Here is a 21,804-nt window from a genome sequence, read left to right as displayed (position 1 = left end):
TATATATATATATATATATATATAAAAGAGTAAATTATAGGGATTGGAGTGATAGTACATTACGTTGGGTAGATGCTTGTTTTGAACAGTTGCAAGGCAAACACCCTACCGCTGTGCCATCACTTTGGCCCCTGAAGTTTAAGTTGGATCCACAACACCAGGTTGTCTCCCCAGAGCTGAGAGAAGTTCCTGAGAATTGCCTCCATGGAATAACCTAGAAATCAAAGTGAGAGAAAAAGGAAATAAATAGAATGAATTTATCTTTTTTATTTCTCAATCAGGCCACTATCTCTTCTAAAAGAATCTGTAGTTATCTAATCTTGGCCAGTATTTATTTGGAAATTTGAAATGTTTATAATTTTTCACTGTTGTAGGTGAAGTTATGCAATATTTCAAATAGTTTGCTTTTTAATAGTTATTATAAAAATAAGTACACGAGAGAATAATAGTTGTAGTAATGCACACAGGATCATAGGGTTAGAGTTGGTATTGAAATAGGGTTTTGGGGGCCGGAGTGATAATATAGTGCGTAGGGCATTTGTCTTGCACATGGTCTACCCAGGTTCCATCCCCAGCATCCCATATGGTCCCCCGAAGACCTCCAGGAGTAATCCCTGGAGCACACTGGGATGTGACCCAAAATCAAATAAATAAATGTCCACTATTTAAAAAACAAACAAATAAAAGAAACAGTAATTGGTCATAGTTAAGAGTAAATTATAGGGATTGGAGTGATAGATAGTACATTGGGTAGATACTTGTTTTGCATGTGGCCAAACTGGGCTTGATGCCATATGATTGGTCACCTAGCTCTAGAAAAAATAATTCCTGAGCACAAAGCCAGAAGTAATCCTTGAGCATGGCTGGATATGGTCCAGAAACATCCCCTCCCTGTGCAAAGAAAAAGTACATTATAGGAAGCAGGGGAGATAGCTCAAACGGTTGTAGTCTTGGAGGCCTGGGATCAATTTTCAGCACTGCCATAGTTCCCTAGGCACCTCTAGGTGTAGCATAGAAGTGACAGTAAGGGGGCTGGAGTGGTGGCGCAGCAGTAGAGTGTTTGCCTTGCACGCAGCTGACCTCTGGTGGACCGCAGTTTTATCCCCCGACAACCCATATGGTCCCCCAAGCCAGGAGCGATTTCTGAGCGCAGAGACAGGAGTAACCCCTGAGCGTCACTGGGTGTGGCCCAAAAACCAAAAAAAGAAATGACAGTAAGGCATAATGGAGAGGATGCTTGACCAAAATCTAGAAGTTTGGGTTCTGAGACAGGCTGTGCTGCTGACTCTGGTCTGCGAGCAAGTCAGCTGACACTTCTGGACTCGATTTTCCTTAGCTCACACAATAGAATTGGGTTCTAGCTAAACCAATGCAAATTGCCATTATTTAAACAATATATAATTTCACTTGTTTTATTTCGTTGGTTTTGAGACCGTATTTGAATGTGGAGCCACTTGGGGCATTGCTTGGATTTTGGGGATCAATCCTTGACAGGCCTCCCTCATGAGTTTACATTCCAGTCCTTTGAGCTGCCTCTCTGGTCCCAACACATGATCCTGTAGTCTGCCGTGCACAAAGAAAGAAATGACTTGATTCCTGCCCTGTTTCCTCTCTGTAGATGATTTTCTCAAGCCCCAGATAAGCAGACATCCTGAAACCACGGTCGCTCTGAGAGGCATGAATGTGACTTTGACCTGCACTGCCGTGAGCAGTAGCGACTCACCCATGTCTGCTGTGTGGCGGAAAGACAGTGAGATCATGTATGACGCCTACATTGAGAATTTTGTTCGGTACCAGCAGAAAGCAGGAGAAGCTCTGGAATATTCCAGCGTCTTACATCTTTTCAGTGTGAATTTCACGGACGAAGGGAAATATCAGTGCATCATCACGAATCACTTTGGTTCTAATTATTCTCAGAAAGCCAAACTGACTGTGAATGGTAAGAGATTCCCTGATAATATTTTATAGTTAGGATTTTCTTTTTTTTTTTCTTCACTAAATTAAATGTATTTAATGAAATAATTTCATGAATATACAATTTCATTATGAACATTTTAAAAACAATTAGTAAATTTCAATTTAGCATATGCCATTGAGGTCATTTTACACTTAGTAAACTGCCATATTCTTGTTATTACTCTATCTTATCTCTTGCTATGTTGTCTTACTGATATCAATAACTATAACATAACCAACATTATATTTGTGTCATATTTTGAATATTTCTCTATGCTTTAAAAGATTTATTACCTTTACTCCATTATCAAAGAGATTAAAATTTTTTTTAATTATTGTTTAGCATTTTATATATAAAAAAGACCCTTCACCAGTGCAACATTCCCATCACCAATGTCCCAAGTTATAGTTAGGATTTTCTGTGTTTAATTGTGTTCAGTTGTTGGATTGTTTGGCCTAAGGAAATTAGACAAATCAGACATTTGACTGTGGTGTGTGGCGGGGTTGTCTTTTTGTCTTTTTGTTTGGGGGCACACCCTGCACTGCTCAGGACTTACTCCTGGGGCTCTACTCTCAGGGATTTCTCCTGGCAGGCTTGGGGAACCATATGGGATACTGGGTATTGAACTTGGGTTAGCAGCATTCAAGGCAAATCTGCTAAACTATCTCTGGCCCCTGTATTTTTCTTGTGATTTTGCATCAAGTATATATGCACTGAGTCTATTGCCATTTACTTTACCTTACTCTCCCTAGGTTTGGGTAAGAGGTGAATTCTCTGGTTCAGGGAGAGAGACTGTTTTTATTAGTTAGGCTTTTTGGGGGAAAAAAATTCAATTCTCTATTTTTATTCTGGAACCATGTCTTTTCTGAAAACTGAAATTTACTCCTGACATTGGCATTGGCAGAAATTTATTCCTGACACTAAAAGCAGAATCTTTTAATACCTAATAATTAGTATTTTGGATTTTTTAAATTCTGTGATAATCATTGTCATACTCACAAAACAAAAATGCTTATACAATTAACTTTGAAATAAATACATTTTTTTTTTGGTTTTGGGTCACACCGGGCAGTGCTCAGGGGTTACTCCTGGCTCTAAGCTCAGAAATCACTCCTGGCATGCTCAGGGGACCATATGGGATGCCGAGACTCGAACCACCTTCCTTCTGCATGCAAAGCAAATGTCTTACCTCCATGCTATCTCTCCAGCCCCGAAATAAATACTCTTCACTGTAGCTGTAAAACACTTTTCTAGAACAGCTAGATGAATCTGTTGCCTATCATATTAATAATTAAAACACTTAGGCTTTATACAACTAAAAGATGTACTTCCATTTTGCCTTTTCATTTTTTTTCTAGGAAGACTTTTTTGTTTGTTTGTTTTTTGGGCCACACTCATTTGATGCTCAGGGGTTACTCCTGGCTAAGTGCTCAGAAATTGCCCCTGGCTTGTGGGGACCATATGGGACGCTGGGGGATCAAACTGCGGTCCTTCCTTGGCTAGCGCTTGCAAGGCAGACACCTTACCTCTAGTGCCACCTCGCTGGCCCTGGAAGGCTTTTTTTTTTTTTTTTTTTTTTTTTTTTTATCATGTAATTGAGTCGAGAGCTTGGTAGATGTTAGTTGAGGGAGTTTAAAACTCGAAACTCTAAAGTCAGGGAGTTATAAGTTTCTGGTTCTCTCATCACAGAGTTCAGGAAGATCTGTGACTTCCTGCTTTGTTTTCCTATCTGGGTCATCTGGTATCCTCTAGGATTTAATCATCACTGCACCAAATCTGGGAGAAAGATGGCCTCTGAAGTATGCATTATTAATCCAGAGATTCAGGCTTCTCTGACAAATGAAATTAGAAGAGCAGTTTGGGGGGAGTGGGAAGAGGAACAGAGAGAGGAGGCTGAAGGGGGAAAGAGAGGCAGAGAGAGGAGATAGATTATGCACCCAATTTATTTTGGTGATCTTCCTTGTCACAGAGATGCCATCTTTTCTGAAAACGCCCATGGATCTTACTATTCGTACTGGTGCTATGGCCAGACTGGAATGTGCGGCAGAGGGGCACCCTGTACCCCAGATTTCCTGGCAGAAAGATGGCGGTACTGACTTCCCTGCTGCTCGAGAAAGACGAATGCACGTCATGCCTGAGGACGATGTCTTCTTCATCGCAAACGTGAAAATAGAGGACATGGGCATCTATAGCTGCATGGCACAAAATATAGCAGGAGGCCTCTCGGCCAATGCCTCCCTAACGGTATTAGGTATGTATGTTCTCTGCGGCATGGGCCATATGTGGTTTCTTCTCTTTTTTTTTTTTTTGGTGGGGGGGTCACACCTGGCGGTGGTGCTCAGGGGTAACTCCTGACTCTACGCTCAGAAATCACTCCTGGCAGGCTTCGGGGACCATATGGGATGCCAGGATTTGAACCATCGTTCTTCTGCATACAAGGCAAATGCCTTACCTCCATGCTATCTCTCCGGCCCCATTTGTTCTCATTTTTCTTTTTCTTTTGGGGTCATGCTGCTCTGGAGTTACTCCTGGCAGTGCTCAGAGTGCCAGTGATTGAATACCAGCCTAGGATATTTATTAATGGACCAGATGACTAGAATGTGCTGCTGAAGGCAGAACTAGAAGTCATTTCCCAGGAGTTGAGAATTTAAATTCCTTTCTCCTTCATCTCTCTTCCTCTTTAAGATCTCTATATCACTTTTGTTTTTCTTATTATTCAGTCTACTATTCAGCTGTTTTACAGTTATACAGAGAACTCGTTTTTCAATTACTTTAAATATCTCAGTTACAAGGTTTTTATTTTATTTATTTATTTATTTTATTTTATTTTATTTTTGGGTCACACCCGGCAGTGCTCAGGGATTACTCCTGGCTCTATGCTCAGAAATCGCTCCTGGCAGGCTCAGGGGACCATATAGGATGCCGGGATTCAAACCACTGACCTTCTGCATGCAAGGCAAATGCCTTACCTTCATGCTATCTCTCCGGCCCTTGCATTTCAGTCATAAAATGTACAACACCCTTCACCAGTTCACATTTCCTACCACCAATGTCCCCAGTTTCCCTCCCCCCCTGCCTTTTTTCCTATCTGTCTCCTGTCTCTGGGGCAGACATTTTTCTTCTCTCTCTCTCTCTCTCTCTCTCTCTCTCTCTCTCTCCTTTTTTATTCTTTCTTTTTAGACACTGGTTTGCAATATTTGTTCTGAATGGGGGTATCCTACATATCACTTTATCCCCTTTCAGCATCCAGTTCTTGTCCAGAGTGATCATTTCCAACTGTCATAGTCATAGTGGTCCCTTCTTTGTCCTAACTGCACTCTCCTGCTATTGTGGCAAGCAAGCTTCCTACCAAGGATTGGCCTACCTCCTGGCCCTTATTTCTATTGTATCTGGATACTACCATACTGTCTTTTTTAATATTTCCACAAATGAGTATAATTATTCTATATTTCTCTCACTCTGACTGATTTCGCTTGACATAATACTTTCCGTGTATAAGTAAATTTCATGGCTTCATTTTTCCTAACAGCTGCATAGTATTCTATTGTCTAGATGTACCACAGTTTTCTTTATTCACTCACCTGTTTTTTTTTTTTTTTTTTTTTTTTTTTGGTTTTTCAGGCCACACCTGTTTGATGCTCAGAGGTTATTCTGGCCAAGAGCTCAGAAATTGCCCCTGGCTTGGGGGACCATATGGGACGCTGGGGGATCGAACCTCGGTCGTGATCTTTCCTTGGCTAGCGCTTGCAAGGCAGACACCTTACCTCTAGCGCCACCTCGCCGGCCCCCACTCACCTGTTTTTAGGCATTTTGGTTGTTAACAGATTCTGGCTGTTTTGAACTTAGGAGTGCAGATGCCTTTTCAGCATTGTGTTTTTGGCTCCTAGGGTATATTCCTAAAATTGGTATTGCTAGATCATATATGGAAGCTCAATTTCCAGGGTTGGCTTTTTTAAATTTTTATTTATTTATTTATTTATTTATTTATTTATTTATTTATTTATTTATTTATTTATTTATTTATTTTTTGGTCCACACTCAGTGACACTCAGGGGTTAATCCTGGCTATGCGCTCAGAAATCGCCCCTGGCTTGAGGAACCATATGGGATGCTGCGGATCAAACCGAGGCCCATCCTGGGGATCAGCCACATGCAAGGCAAATGCCTTACCACTGCGCTATTGCTCTGGCCCCACAATTTCTAGGGTTTTATTTTGAGGAATATCTATGGTTGTTTTTTTGTTTTGTTTTGTTTTATAAAAGGCTAGACAAGTCCGTATTTCCACCTTTCTTCCTACATCTGTGCCAGCACTAGTTGTTCTTGTTCTTTGTGATGTGTGCCAGTTTCTGTGGTGTGAGATGATATCTCGTTGTTTTGATTTGCGTCTCCCTGATGATTAATTATGTGAATCGTTTTTTCATGTGCCTTTTGGCTATCTACATACAATGAACTCTTAAGTGTTTCTTCCTTCTAACACATTTAAAAAGAATTTTAATAACGTTTTTTTAAACCTGTTATCTGGTTAGATTTCCTATTTTCCTTCAAGTATGCTCATCTTAGTCAGGTATTCTAGTAATATATCTTTCCCCTTAAGATTTCCCCTGACTAGCCTTTATTTATGAAAAAAAAAATTTATAATTTAAATCCAAAGCAAATTCTACTTTTTAGTTCTTTATCCCCCCCTAGAGTAGAGGTGCCCACATTTATTTATCATACTGCTCCCTTTTCAGAGAGGTAACCACTCAGGACCTTCCTGGAATCCTGCTTTCTTAAAGCAGGGAAAAGTGCCTCCCGTGTACCCACAAATGCTCCTGCCTGCCCTATGGCCATTCCAGCACTCCCCAGGGTGGTATATTGATTTAGAAAGCACTGCACTGGTCAGTAAAGGTTTTGTTTATTTGTTTTGGGCCACACCTGGTAGTGCTCAGGCCTTACTCCTGGCTCTGCTGTACTCAGGGAGCCCTACTGGTGGGCTCAGGGGACAGTATGTGGTGCTGAGGATCAGATTTGGGTTTCATGCATGCAAGATAGTTCTAGATAGTTGGCTTCTAAAATAGAAGCTTGGAGGCTGGAGTGGTAGCACAATGGTAGGGTGTTTGCCTTGCACGCAGCTGATCTACAACAGATGCAGGTTCAATCCCCAGCATCCCATAAGGTCCCCAGAGCCTGCCAGGAGCGATTTCTTTATGTTTTTTTTTTTTTTTTTTTTTTTTTTGGTTTTAATATTATTTATTTCAGCATATTATTTGGAGTTGTGGAATGAATATCAGTTCACAGTTAAGGTATGTTTTCTTTGTATTACCATTAGAAGTATCATATTTCTAAAATATTTATATACTTAGTAGATGTTTGAGCACTTGTATATGTGTGCGTACATAAGATAAGAGGTTCCAACTGCAAAGGAGAGACATGGCTAATGTGACCACGGTTTCTAAAATGTGTCCTTTGGGTCACAAAAAACTTGTAATCTTAATCTTTTGGGAGTGATATTCTTCTACTCCAACTCTTCAATTTTGGTTTTTTATTTTTATTTTATTTTTTTTATTATTATTTTATAATTTTTTATTATGAATTATGAGAACAAAAGATGCAAAGAAAGAGGATAAGGTAAAGTTACAGTGGAAGGACAATCACCCATAACATAATTATCAGAAGAAGTCCCCTTGCTGATATCTTAACTTTGAATTTTCACCAAAGAAAGTTAAGATAAAACAGAATCCATGTGCAATTACTTTTTCCCTCAAGTCCCCAGATTGTAGCACATTATAATATTTCTTAACAGCACACAAGGCAATCTAAAGCCATCAAACTTACGTAACTCCTTAAACATTAGAGGCATAGTATTTTTTACATTTCCATGTACATGCATATTAGCTTACGTTAACCTCAAATTTTAAGTGGGTGTGTTTTAAGGATTAGAGTCAAAGGAGCACAGTAAAAACGGTGTTAGAGTGGCAATTGTTGTTTGCATAGGCCCACCAAAATATGAGAGGCATGGAAAGGAATAGCCTTGGCCTAAATACAAAGAGATCCTACCCCTGAAGTTTCCTGGCATAAGACCAGCTCTAGGCCTCAGGAAAGTTATCGTTCGCTCCAAGACATTGTCCGTAGCGCCAACACACTTATCACACAGTCTCTGTTGTTGGTCTCATGTTTCTGTATTAAAGATTCTGGAATCTGCATGTCCTACATTGAAGTCATGATGTGAGTGCCTTTTCGTTTCACCTCACCATGAAAGGGGAATGCAGGAAGCCCTGTCCTGTAAGCAGGTTGTTGTTGTTAAGTCTTCTCAGTGTTAAGGGAAGTCTCTTTTGAGCAGGACGATGTCTGAGCAGTGGTAGGGTCTTCCGTGGTAGAGGATTGCTTCCAGGTGATGTTATAGACAAACCTCACCATAAAGGGGCAATACAGCAAGCCCTGTCCAGTAAACAGGTCATTGTTCTTGTTGTCTTCTCAGTGTTAAGGGATGTCTCTTTTGAGTAGATCGATGTCAGAGCAGCTGTAGGGTCATCCCTGGTACAGGAATGCCTCCAGGTGATGTTATATACAACCTTGGATGTTTTGTAAATGTCTTCTGTAGATCAAGGGGTAAATGGAGAATGCCCATTCTTCTGAGGCCTGTGCCAGGTCTTTATGTCAATGTTCAGGGTGTAAGGTCTCATTGCACTACAAGATTTGTGAGTTCCCATTTCTATTAGATAAGAACTTATTGGTATGTATAGTATTTTCCTATGTTAGTGTGCCTACGCAAACAAGATATAAAGCCACGTGGTGCTATCAGATATATGGGGGCATAAGAACATTTCCAACAAGACCCATGACTTGGTTCAAACATAAGTATTAAACTGAGGGATTCTTTCACACCAAATTCCATATTGAGCAGTTCATAAAGAGAAGATAAAAAACATGGGGGGGGGGATCATCACTGTATAAGAAAGTATTTAGCAAAAGTTATAGCCGTCAAAGAAAATACCCATAAAATGTTGAAAAGATATGTGTCCTTTTTATGCCTTTTAAAATAGTTGGGTGGGTGTTAACTCTAGGGCACCACTTTGGTCTGTGAATTAGGACTCAACAGTACTTAAGTTAGAAAGGGTAAAAAAGGAGTAATGATGATAGGAGTTAAAGAAGTTAAAGAGAAATATGAACTTATGAAGGGGTATGCAAAAGGGCAGAGTACAAAATGGACATTCTGCATACATAAAAACATAATTCAATGATAGTGAGTACTATTAATGTTTCTTGTGAGAGTACTATTAATGTTTCTTGTGCGCGCGGGGGCGATAGCCCCCGTGCGATTTTGAAAATGTAGACTGGACAGAGATTACCAGTGCCAGCCAAGCCTCCTCCTGCTAGACTCCCGGCTCCCAGGAAGGAGAGATCCTTCAAGAAGCTGGGAGAACAGAAGTTCAGAGCCCCACCCAGACCCTCCCTAAGGAGCCGCATGGATAGTGGGGGAAGGCCTAGGGTACCTTCAAACTCCACCAAGGGACCCAACTCACCGGCTTGCCCAGGGGTGTGGCCTGGGGAAGCCCTGGAGATCTGGAGCAAGGCGGCAGAGGGGTGCTGGGGTTACCCAAATCCCGTACCCCCCCCTAGGCCTGGCCAAGCAGGCCTCCGGCATGGCGTGGGCCTGCCAAGCCTCCTCCTGCTAGACTCCCGGCTCCCAGGAAGGAGAGATCCTTCAAGAAGCTGGGAGAACAGAAGTTCAGAGCCCCACCCAGACCCTCCCTAAGGAGCCGCATGGATAGTGGGGGAAGGCCTAGGGTACCTTCAAACTCCACCAAGGGACCCAACTCACCGGCTTGCCCAGGGGTGTGGCCTGGGGAAGCCCTGGAGATCTGGAGCAAGGCGGCAGAGGGGTGCTGGGGTTACCCAAATCCCGCACCCCCCCCCCTAGGCCTGGCCAAGCAGGCCTCCGGCATGGCGTGGGCCTGCCAAGCCTCCTCCTGCTAGACTCCCGGCTCCCAGGAAGGAGAGATCCTTCAAGAAGCTGGGAGAACAGAAGTTCAGAGCCCCACCCAGACCCTCCCTAAGGAGCCGCATGGATAGTGGGGGAAGGCCTAGGGTACCTTCAAACTCCACCAAGGGACCCAACTCACCGGCTTGCCCAGGGGTGTGGCCTGGGGAAGCCCTGGAGATCTGGAGCAAGGCGGCAGAGGGGTGCTGGGGTTACACAAATCCCGCACCCCCCCCAGGCCTGGCCAAGCAGGCCTCCGGCATGGCGTGGGCCTGCCAAGCCTCCTCCTGCTAGACTCCCAGCTCCCAGGAAGGAGAGCTTCTTTATGTTTTTTTAAACTTTATTTATTTATTGGTTGGTTGGTTGGTTGTTGAGCCACACCCATTGGTGTTCAGGGGTTACTCTGGCTCTGCTCAGATATCGTCTCTTGCAGGCTGAGGACCACATGGGATGCTGGGAATCGAACTGGGTCCCTCCCGGGTTGGCTGCATGCCAGGCAAATGCCCTACTGCTGTGCTATCTCTCTGGCCCCAACCAGGAGCAATTTCTGAGTGCAGAGCCAGGAGTAACCCCTGAGTGCTGCTGGATGTGGCCCCCCAAAACCAAACCAAACAACAAACAAACAAAAAAAATAGAAGCTACTTGGTTTTGATGTTTTCTTACAATCAGAAAAATGAGTTTATTTTTGTGACTCTTTTTAAACTTCAGTTAATTTGACATAATGGCGGACACATTAAAGTTTTGGGCAGATTTGGATTCTTTAAGTACTGATATTATGTAGTTATATAATCCCCACTTAATATTACTGTGTCAGAGGGAATATTGCCCTGTCACCATGTTTAATTCATTTGGATATAAGGACTGTAATTGCTTGATAGGATTTTAAAAAAAATTCCTCTTTCTTGTAGAAACACCCTCATTCATTAGACCCTTGGAGGACAAGACGGTGGCCCGAGGTGAAACTGCAGTGTTACAGTGCATAGCCGGGGGGAGTCCTACTCCGCGCCTCAACTGGACTAAAGATGATGGGCCCTTGCTGGTGACTGAACGTCACTTCTTTGCTGCAGCCAACCAGCTGCTCATCATCGTGGATGCAGGGCTGGAAGATGCCGGGAAGTACACTTGCATCATGTCCAATACCCTGGGAACAGAACGGGGGCACATTTATCTGAATGTCATGTCCTCCCCCAACTGTGACTCCTCCCCGAGCAGCCTGGGCCATGAAGACGATGGTTGGACCACTGTTGGCATTGTCATCATTGTGGTGGTCTGTTGTGTCGTGGGCACCTCTCTGATCTGGGTCATTGTGATTTACCATATGAGAAGGAAGAATGAAGACTACAGCATCACAAATACAGGTGAGCGGTGCCTGCTGCTGGACCCCTTATGGGCTGTAATACAGGATAAAGAAGTGGGGCTAGAGAGATAGTATGGCAAATAGGGCATGTAGCCAAATGGGGTTTGATTCAGGCAACCCATATGATTCACCGGGCATTGCCATAGTTGTTTTTTTCTTTTCTTTTCTTTTCTTTTTTTTTTGCTGGTGGGAGGGGACACCTGGCAGTGCTCAGAGGTTACTCCTGGCTCTGTGCTCAGAAATCACTCCTGGCAGGCTCGGGGGACCATATGGGATGCTGGGATTCGAACCACTGTCCTTCTGCATGCAAAGCAAATGCCCTACCTCCATGCTCTCCATGCCATAGTGACCCCTGAGCACAGAACCAGAAATAAGCCTGAGCACTGCCAGTTGTCTCCTAAAATGCCAAAAAGCCTCTCCACCCCAAAGAAGTTTTGCTACTTCCTCTAATATATGATGGAACAGTTCTATTAAAATGTCTGACTTTTTTTTGTTTGTTTTTGTTTTGTTTTTGGGTCAACCCAGGCAGCGCTCAGGGGTTCTTCCTGGCTTTACACTCAGAAATCACTCCTGGCAGGCTTGGGGGATCATATGGGAGGCCGGGATTCGAACCACCATCCTTCTATATGCAAGGCAAATACCTTATCTCCATGCTATTACTCCAGCCCTTAAAGTGCCTGACTTCTTTGAACCTCTGATTAACCATTTTAAGAATTTATAGGTACTGCCTTAAAACTTAGCTCTTATATACAACACATTATTGGTGATGGAGAGAGAATGCAGTGGGTAAGCCATACCTGCTTGATTACCTTGCGGGTTACCTGCCATTGAATCCTGATACTGCATAAGATGCCTTGTAGCCCCATCAGGAGTGATTCCTGAGTGTAGAATCAGGTTTGACCCCCACACCCCCAAAGAAAAGCCGAAGTAAACATTATTGAATGCACTTTTTTTTCTTCAGTTCCCCAGGCTTATTTCCAATGTCATAAGGAAAGAGGCGCCCTCAGGACTGAGATCAATTTTTCACACCCCACCCTGAAATCCTCAAGAGAGGCTAGTCTAGGGGCTGGAGAGATAGCATGGAGGTAGGGTATTTGCCTTGCATGCAGAAGGATGGTGGTTCGAATCCCGGCATCCCATATGGTCCCCTGAGCCTGCCAGGAGCGATTTCTGAGCACAGAGCCAGGGGTTAACCCCTGAGCTCTGCCGGGTGTGACCCAAAAACAAACAAACAAAAAAAAAAGAGGCTGGGTTTGCCAGTTAGATTATCAAAGTGTGGATAAGATTTTGGACTTAAGCTTTTGGATCTTTTGGAATTACTTGAAAGTGAAAACTTTATAAAAAAAATTGGTGAATTGTTTTAGGGGACATTCTAAGAGCCATTGAGGTCGTAGGTACATATACATCATGGCCCTAGTCAGTAGTATAGAAGCAGAAAACATGAGCAAAACTGTCTTGTAAGAGTGTTGATTGAAGTTGCTGACTTCATCTAAGCCACAGGTATTTTCTCTCTCGCACAGAGGACCTCAACCTGCCTCCAGACATTCCCAGTTACTTGTCTTCCCAGGGGACCCTGTCTGAACCCCAGGAGGGTTACAGCAGCTCAGAAGCAGGCAGCCACCAGCAGCTCATGCCTCCTGCCAGCGGATACTTCCACAAAGGTGGCGAAGGTACGGAGTACTCTTTGTTGTCTCTGCCTCTCATTTTAACCTTCACCATTGAGGGCATTTTTCAGTGCCCACGTTTCCCCTTTAATCTGAAGCTGGATTTTAAAGTAAGATTCTCAGTGAGGGGCTGGGCGGTGGCGCTGGAGGTAAGGTGCCTGCCTTACCTGCACTAGCCTAGGAGACGGACCGCGGTTCGATCCCCCGGCGTCCCATATGGTCCCCCAAGAAGCCAGGAGCGACTTCTGAGCGCATAGCCAGGAGTAACCCCTGAGCGTTACCGGGTGTGGCCCAAAAAACCAAAAAAAAAAAAAAAAAAGATTCTCAGTGAACTCTTGGATTTCATGTCCCAAAGGATGAAATTTGGCCGGTGTCTTTACCAGAGAAGGAACTACTGTCAGGAGGGAGAAACATCATATTTAAAACAGGGAAGAAAGCATACAGCATAGGTACCCAGAGCACAGCCTACTATAGGAAGAAGATCAAATATTTTGAGATACTTCTTGGGGTTTATTTTCATCCATGAACATAGCCTGATCCAGGAGAGATGATGTCTTTGCTGGCAGTATAAAGTATAATCATTCTCAGCATAGATTGGAGAACTTCAGAGAGACAAAAATATTTTCTACTCAAAGGTCCTCCTCCCACTTCTAAGCACTTTTTTCCCTCCCACTCTCCCACCCCCTTCCTCTAGTGGATGGTGTCTGCTTAGGGAAGGAAAAATTGGATTTGCTTCCTTGTTCTTTTTTTCTAGCTCTGGCCGTGGACAAATTGTTATGGTCTGAGGTTGAATTACTTCGCTTAAAAAAAAAAAACATACAGTATTTTATAAATTACTTATTTCAAGATTGTCACAGGTCCTTTTAACAAATGGTAGTTCTGTACCATATAAATGAAAGGCTAGTCCATTAGTCTGAAAAATATTTTTTCAGACTGGGTGTCAACAGAACTGCTCTAATTGCAAAATTGGGTTTTATTATGGGTTTCCATATGAAGAAGTATATTTAAAAATTTTTTTTTTTCTGGCAGGGAGAGGACTTTTGTTTTTTAATTTCAGACTTTTTTTTTGTTTTCGGTTTTGGTTTTTGGGGCCACACTCAGTGATGCTCAGGGGGTGTTACTCCTGGCTATGAGCTCAGAAATCACTCCTGGGGGCCAGTGAGGTAGTGCTAGAGGTAAGGTGTCTGCCTTGCAAACGCTAGCCAAGGAAGGACCGCGGTTCGATCCCCCAGCGTCCCATATGGTCCCCCCAAGCCAGGGGAAATTTCTGAGCGCTTAGCCAGGAGTAACCCCTGAGCACCAAACGGGTGTGGCTAAAAAACCAAAAAAAAAAAAAAAGAAATCATTCCTGGCGGGGCCAGAGAGATAGCATGGAGGTAGGATGTTTGCCTTCTATGCAAAAGGATAGTGGTTTGAACCTCAGCATCCCATATTGTCCCCAAGTCTTCGTAGAGCCAGAAGTAACCCCTAAGCGCTGCTGGGTGTGACCCAAAAACAAAAAAAGAAATTGCTCCTGGCTTGGGGGACCATATGGGACGCCAGGGGATCAAACCGTGGTCCGTCCTAGGCTAGCCCACACAAGACAGATGCCTTACCAGTTGTGCCACCATTCCGGCCCCTCTAAGAAGTTTCTTGATTGTGTATGGTTAGCATTTTAATAGAGTTGAGTTCATTTATATGTATTTAGAATCATAGAATTTTATGATTCTAGCACGAGCAAGGCAGATACCTTACAGCTTGCGCCATCACTTTGGCCCCCTTAATTTCAGACTTGTAGAAGAATTGCCAAAAGCTTCAACTTATAAAAATATTTGGAAATAAATTTTTTTTTGGAAATAGGGGCCCGGAGAGATAGCACAGAGGTAGGGGGTTTGCCTTGCACGTAGCTGATCCAGGATGAATGGTGGTTCGAATTCCAGCATCCCGTATGGCCCCTGTGCCTGCCAGATTTTACCTTACGTATTTCTAGCAATTTTTATAGTGTTAGCTCCTGGCTCCAAAAATAATACAAGCTTTTGTGACATGAAGTGACCATAATTTTTTATTCTCTGATTTCCTTAAGTTGGCATGCATCTTGTAGCATGGTGCCAGCCCTTTCTTGGCTTCCTTGATTTGAATGTGATCTTCCCAAGCTGGGAAAAGATGGTTTGATAGGGGAGCTGAGAATATGCCTGACTTCAAATTACAGCTGCCTACTCTGGTGATTTTTTGAGGGGGGCAATGAACTGTTTCCTGTGTTAGTTTGCCCTTCCATAAAATACATTGGAATGGTTGCCTCATAAAGTCATTGTGAAAATGGCAGTAGACAGTTTGCAGAAAGACCTTGACAGTGCATCTTGGTTATGTGAGTTGCTGAATAAATGTCAGATGTTCTGATAATGATGCCAAACGTGAGAGAAAACTGATGGTTGGCAAAACTGGTTCCATAACTGAAGAATGTTTGGGTTCTTTCCCATGTTTTCTTAGGTGGCACTGGTACCCGAGTTATCTGCTCAGATTGTTATGATAATGCCAACATCTATTCCCGCACCCGAGAATACTGTCCGTACACCTATGTTGCCGAGGAAGATGTTCTGGATCAGACATTGTCAGGCCTGATGGTCCAGATGCCCAAGGAGCCATATTTGGCACATCTACCCCAGGATGCTGCTGTCCTGGAGAGCCTGGTATCCTCAGCAGAGAGAGAGACGCCAGCCTTTCCTTCTAGCCACGAGAGGATACACGAGAAGAAACTCACTGCCACACACATGAGCAACGGTAAAGGCCATAGGCATTTTGTGTTCATTTTGTTTTGTCTTCACTTTCACCTGATTTTTTTTTCTCCTGCTGTGTAGACTTCTCGTCCATTGGGCAGGAAGCAAACAAGTGGTATATGGAATAATTCATTAGTAATAGCCTTGGTGGCAACTGAAGGCAGATTTTGAGATTATAGTTATAAAAATATTTATTGGTAGGATCAAAACAGCTTTTATGTCTAAATTTATGTCTTAAAATTTTGCTCAGGGAACTGACTAAAAACTTGAGAAACTTCTTGTATAGGTGCTAATTTTTATTTTTTGATTTTTTTTTGACACTACATTTTGAATGTAACTTGGAAATAACCATTTGTAGTTTTCATTGAGACTGGGTTTGAGTTGATTGGCATTCTATTAATAAGTGCTGAAGACTCCCCGGCATGGAAAAGCCGCTCTGTTCTCTGTTCCTCAGAACACAGGAAAAGCATCACAGCTTATATTGGATAGATGAGGCATTTGGTAACAAGTTGAATCTTTCTCTGCTGTAAAGGCCACTACTGAGCGAGTGAGTGATGACTGAAGGATTGATTATAGTGGAGATGGTTGGTGCTTCCCAGGATGAGGTTAATAGTAAATGATCTGATAGGGACTTGTAAGATGGGTTCTGTCATTCTAACTTAAGGCTGACTTCAGGGATTTCTGAAGAGGATACAGGTTAGAAAAAAATATACTGAATTAGTCTTTTTTTTTGGGGGGGGTATGGAGGGGAGGGGACCACAAAGAGTAGAACTTAAGTTCTACTAACATTGTGCTCAGGTGATCATATAGATGATGGAACTGGGGGTTCAGGTAAAGCCTGGATCCAGCCCTTGGGCTATTTCACTGGTGACTTGTACCATCACTAAATCTGTTTTCCTATGCTATTGAAGTGTTAGATAGCACAGTTCAAGTCAAATAAAAAATGTATGCCAGGGGCCGGAGTGTGGCACAAGCAGTAGGGTGTTTTCCTTGCACGTGCTAACCTAGGATGGACCACAGTTCAATCCCCGATGTCCCATATGGTCCCCCAAGCCAGGAGCGATTTCTAAGTGCATAGCCAGGAGTAATCTCTGAGTGTCACCAGGTGTGGACCAGAAACCAAAAAAAAAAAAAAAACAAAAAAACAAATGTAGGGCATTTCTTCTCTAACCTTGGAGATAGCTTAATTTTTAATCTAGAGCATAAATGGGGAAGCCAGCAAAGGAGTGTTTAGCCACATGTAAGACAACGCCTTTCCTCCTGTACGTCTGTTGTTTTTTATTTGTTTACAGAATGTTTGTCTCTCTAATAAGATAGATGCATTGCCATCGAAGTAAATGAACCTTTAGTTTATGATTTTTCAGGAAACTGCTTACCACTGCATTAAATAAAGGGCAGGATGTACTTGAATTTGAAATTAGAGTATAGATAATCTAAGAAGATAGCTGCTTTCGGATATTTTGTTGATAGAATTATTAGTATGCCAGAAACTGGGGAATGGTTGTTTATTTTTAAACAACCCATATATTTACACCTATACTTCTTTTTTTTAAAATAAGACATTTTGATTGTTAAAGAAATGGTGGGTTGGAGTGATAGTACAGTGGGTAAGGCAATTGCTTTGTACACAGCTGACCCGAGTTTGATCTTCAGTATCCCCTATGGTCCCCTGAGCACCACCAGGAGTGATTCCTGAGAGCGGAGCCAGGAGTAACTCCTGAGCACTACTTGGTGTGGCCCAAAAGCCAAACAACAACAACAACGATCCAATTAAAAAAAAACAATGGCTCTGCTGAATCAGTGTTTCTTTCACTTCTTTATCATGCAATTTTCATTTTAGTGTGGATATTATTAAGTTTAAGTCTGCCATATTCAGAGGGTCTTATTGTTAAGTATCTGCAGAAGCTGAACCACTAACTACAGGTGAAAGTAGATGACATGTTGTATGATTTTGGGAAATAACTAGTTAAGTTTGTTGAGTAGAAGGGCTAGTGAGACCATAGTTCACTTTTAATCTTTCTTTTAGTTGCCAAGAAGATAAATGAGTAGCTACTTGATTCCTGTATCTTTAGTCAAAATATTTTGTTTTGCAAATTTGAGTAGAAGCAAGTTAGATTTTAGGAAGTTGCTGAACTGCTAGTTGCCACTGGTAATGATTGTCTTTTGTCTTCAGAAACCTTGCCACGACCTCTGTGGAACATAAACCAAGACCTGGGCCTCCCGTCCTCTCCCTTTGCACCCAAACCAGGCCTCGAGTCCCCCATGCTGCATCGAAGTGAGGGTGCAGCAGAGAATGGCCCAGACTGTTCGGCTTCCCCCAGGCCCTGCCCCACATTTCAGGACCATGCTTTTGATTTTAGCAGGACTAGGAATGTGCAAGATGGAAGCGAGGGTACCTGAAACTCTCTCCAGGAGGAAAAAAAAACAAAAACCAAAGACTCAACTGAATTCATTTTGCATTTACTACCTCAGAGTTCAGAAGCAGTTCCAAAGTCAGCATTTGCTTTACTCTTTGTCTACTGTTACATCTGACCACACCACCATGGCTCAGGCATTTGGGCTTGGGCCTGAGGAAGAAAGGTCGCAGCTGGAGGAATAGGGACATCTATAAACAGGCAGTGCTGGCACTAAGGAAGCAACCTGGCAGGGGTGCTTCCTGTGTGTTCCCTGAGACAGGGCTGCCTCCTGCGTCCTCGGGGAAGAGTCCCTCGCTGTAGAACTTGCTGAATTACTGGGTTGTCTCTCTACCTTCATCTCTCCAGAAGAATCCCAAGAAGCATCAGTTCTCCTTTGCATTTCAAGAAACCAGAATAACTTTGCAAACTGGATCTACCTGGGATTGTGCAGTGGTTCTAAGCAGACAAATGAGACTGGGGCTTTGATATTCAAGGTCTTTGGCATGGATCCCAGGCTTGGCCAAACTGTCACTCGGTCAAGGGGGTTTGTATTCTTGTAAATATATTTTTAAATGATTTCTGTTGTCCAGGGATTATATTGTAAATACATGTACATTTATAAATGAATTTTGTATTCATTGATCATATGTGTTGGTTGTAATGTAAATATTTTTATATGCCAAGATGATAACTGATATTGAGTGAAATATTGGTAGCAACTTCCCATACCACAGACAGAATTTGTATAACTCGTGTTGAATGAGATCCAAAAACCGTTTCAAGTTTGGAAAGCGTATTTGTTCAGAAGTTTATGTATAGTGTCAGGGTACCTATGTGATTGCACCCACAAACGCAGTCATGGTGTCATTAACCACTTTCCTCATACCTTCTTATGTCTGGTCATTTGCCATCTGTTGACAAGTGCCAGGTGATTACATTTCTAGAATAAAAAGGCTCTTTTGAAAGACCAGCCGTCTTGTCATCGCTATATGCATAGAGCTTGTTTTGGATCCTTTGCAGCCAAGTGTTTGGTTGGCAAGGAAACCAAAGGTCGCTTCTTTCTCTTCTGTGTATGTGTATTTTTAATAACATTTCTTATGCCAATGCACACTGATTCTTAAGGGAAGAGTGCTTTGGGGAGTAGCGTAAGAAAATTCATACACTCTGAAGCTTTGCAGTGATCCTTTGTAAATGTATAGGCGATTATGTATTAAGCCAAAAAATTTTCTTGACTTTCTGGTTGCAGAAAAGCTTTGTGTAAACAAGACTTAATGAAACTAGAAGAATTTCATTCCCCTAATGGAATGAAATGGACTTCAGTTCTTTTCTGTAGGTTTTTTTGAATAGTTCGTCAAATTCTTTCCTCTCAGTCTAAGTCTTCTTACTTGTAATAATTTCAATCTCTTAAAATCATCTTCTGGGTCATTGTGCATTTTAAGGTTTCTTCTAAACACAGAAATTCTTAGCCTATTTACCAGAATTAGTTGACTATCAAAGTTTTCAGTACTTTTTTTTTCCCCAGTTGTAAGCAGCATGACATTAGCTGTTTTCTGCAGCTGAGCTATTTCCCTGGCCCTTCTCTTTTCCCTTTTTAAATTCTCAGCCTTTGTTAATTTTTACTTTGAATTTCTTAAATGTCATGCCCACTCCATCCTGTCCATTCATTTCCCCTCTTCTTACTTGGTGGTACTGTAATTTGTTTGTATGGCAACGACTTAGACTTAAGGGATTTAGTTAGATTCCTGACTCTGCTATGTATTCATTTTATAATCAAATGGCAACTCCCTTTTCTTCTCGGCTGAATTTTCACACTTACAAAACAAGGCTTCCAGCTGTTCCTAGAAACATACTATGAATCTGATCTCTGCTAGAACCAAGGATGACTTTGCTACTCTGATTAAACAAAAAGCTTCTTGCATAATGAAATTTTTTAAGCATAGAACCAGTGATACTGTTCTCTCTAATCTGAAACAGATTGATTTTCTCTGTACTTGGGTGATACTGTAAGAAATGCTCAGAAGAGAAAATATATTTTGCTCCTAAACAGAAACAAATCTTGATGATTCAGAGACCACTGCTTCAGTCTCTAGAACAGCTTGTCTGGATGTTGTCGCCATATATCAGTGTTTTAGTCCATTGAGATGTGTGCCACAGCTAATTCATAACTAGTATGTTATTTACCTTTTTGAGGTATTCACAGCTACTCCCCTAATCATAGGGCTATCAGTCAAATTTTGATAGACAAGTAGAAAAGGCTAGCTATTATGGTACTAAAATTCCAGGGAGCAATAGCTGACGCATGAGATGAGACAGGAAAATAGGCTTTGGAAAATGTAAAATGTAAAATTTACTCATCTTGCAGGAAGAATTTGGTCTTACAACTGGCCAAGTTCTCCTTTAAGTCAGCCCAAATGCTTAAGATGTCAGGAGTTTGTTTAAATGCACTCAAATCTGGTCAAGGAAGGGGGACCAACTTTAATCTTAGGGGAAGAAATCCATGAAGCTTCTCACGACTTTATATTCCCACCAAAGGTGGGCCTGTTGCAAAGTGAGGTTAATATATATATTTACTGTATATATGGTAAATTCTCTTTAATTTTATTGTATCTCTCCTAGGTTGACTCAAATCTACTTAGAAGAAGAAATAGCCTTTTCTTTAAGTCCTTTAGGGTTGACATGACACTATTTGCTTTCCCTTGGTAACTTCAAAGTGCTTTCTCTGCAAAGTAGGGGCCACAGACATCCAGCCCAGAGTCTACTTGCTTTCAATGGGAAACTTCAATATGTATGTTCTCCACTTAGATATTTTTGGGAAGGTAACTTTCATGCTATAAATTATTGCTTTCCTACTGTCTTAAGAGTTGTTCTATTGAGAATTAGATTTATTCTTTATTGTAGTAGAGATGCATTCTTCAACATTTATACACTTGCAGGCCAGCGTGTGGGTTCATAGACTTGCATTTATAACCAGAGAGGCAGACCAAATGTTTTTCAGCCTTTCTACACCTGTGCCTGGCAGCAGCCTGTGGACCCTATTATTAAAAAAATACTTGGCAGGGCTTGGAGTGCTAGTTTAGCAGAGAGGGCATTTGCTTTGCCTTGCACGTATTCATCTGGGTTCCATCCCCAGCAAAAGGGTGTTGCTCTCTGCCAGGAATAATCCCTAAGGGAAGTGCCAGAAGTAATCTGAGCAGTGAGCATTGCTGGGTGTGGCCCCCCAAAACACCAAAGAACACTGTTGGTAAAGATAGGAGTGGTGCAGAAGATAGTTTTTTTTTTTTTTTAAATAATTCTAGATAAGCTAACGCCCTAAGAATATTTTGCAGGGTTGTTAATATGGGCCATAGGGAAGTATTTGCAGAAGCTAAGTACCAGTGTAATGGCATTGGGAATAATTACTGGGATGGACAAAGTGATTTTAAGGTCTCATATTTACTATCACTCTTCCAGAAGTAATCTGACAATCTTAAAACTTTGTCCTTTTGAATCTTTCTGTATTCGTAAGTGGAGAACCTGAAGAATCTATTTGTGTGGGAAACATTTGTTCCATACCTGGCAATGCTGAGAACTTTTCCTGGCTCTGTGCTCAGCAGTGACACCATGCCCATGTTTGGTAGACCATATGTGGTACTGGGGATTGAATGAGGGCCTACTACATGCAAGGCAAGCACCTTAACCCTGCTTTTTAAACTAAAGATTTATGTACTTAAATTTGAC

At 42.2% G+C, this 21,804-nt stretch overlaps 1 protein-coding gene across 1 annotated transcript in view; it reads left to right on the top strand.

Annotated features, from left to right (window-relative positions):
* The window catches only part of LRIG2 (leucine rich repeats and immunoglobulin like domains 2), a 57,586-nt gene extending 39,459 nt beyond the window's left edge, over nucleotides 1-18,127 (top strand). The window contains exons 13-18 of the mRNA XM_049765667.1: nucleotides 1,619-1,939; nucleotides 3,927-4,208; nucleotides 10,826-11,275; nucleotides 12,795-12,944; nucleotides 15,405-15,695; nucleotides 17,865-18,127. Coding sequence (XP_049621624.1) covers nucleotides 1,619-1,939; nucleotides 3,927-4,208; nucleotides 10,826-11,275; nucleotides 12,795-12,944; nucleotides 15,405-15,695; nucleotides 17,865-18,091 — 1,721 coding nt within the window. The 3' untranslated portion in view covers nucleotides 18,092-18,127. The remainder of the gene's footprint in view (nucleotides 1-1,618; nucleotides 1,940-3,926; nucleotides 4,209-10,825; nucleotides 11,276-12,794; nucleotides 12,945-15,404; nucleotides 15,696-17,864) is intronic.
* Nucleotides 18,128-21,804: the final 3,677 nt, after the last annotated feature.

The sequence above is a fragment of the Suncus etruscus genome, chromosome 19, assembly GCF_024139225.1.
Source record: "Suncus etruscus isolate mSunEtr1 chromosome 19, mSunEtr1.pri.cur, whole genome shotgun sequence".
Lineage (NCBI taxonomy): Eukaryota > Metazoa > Chordata > Mammalia > Eulipotyphla > Soricidae > Suncus > Suncus etruscus.
The sequence above is the reverse complement of the archived record's forward strand: the minus strand, read 5'-3'. Positions and strand labels throughout refer to the sequence as shown.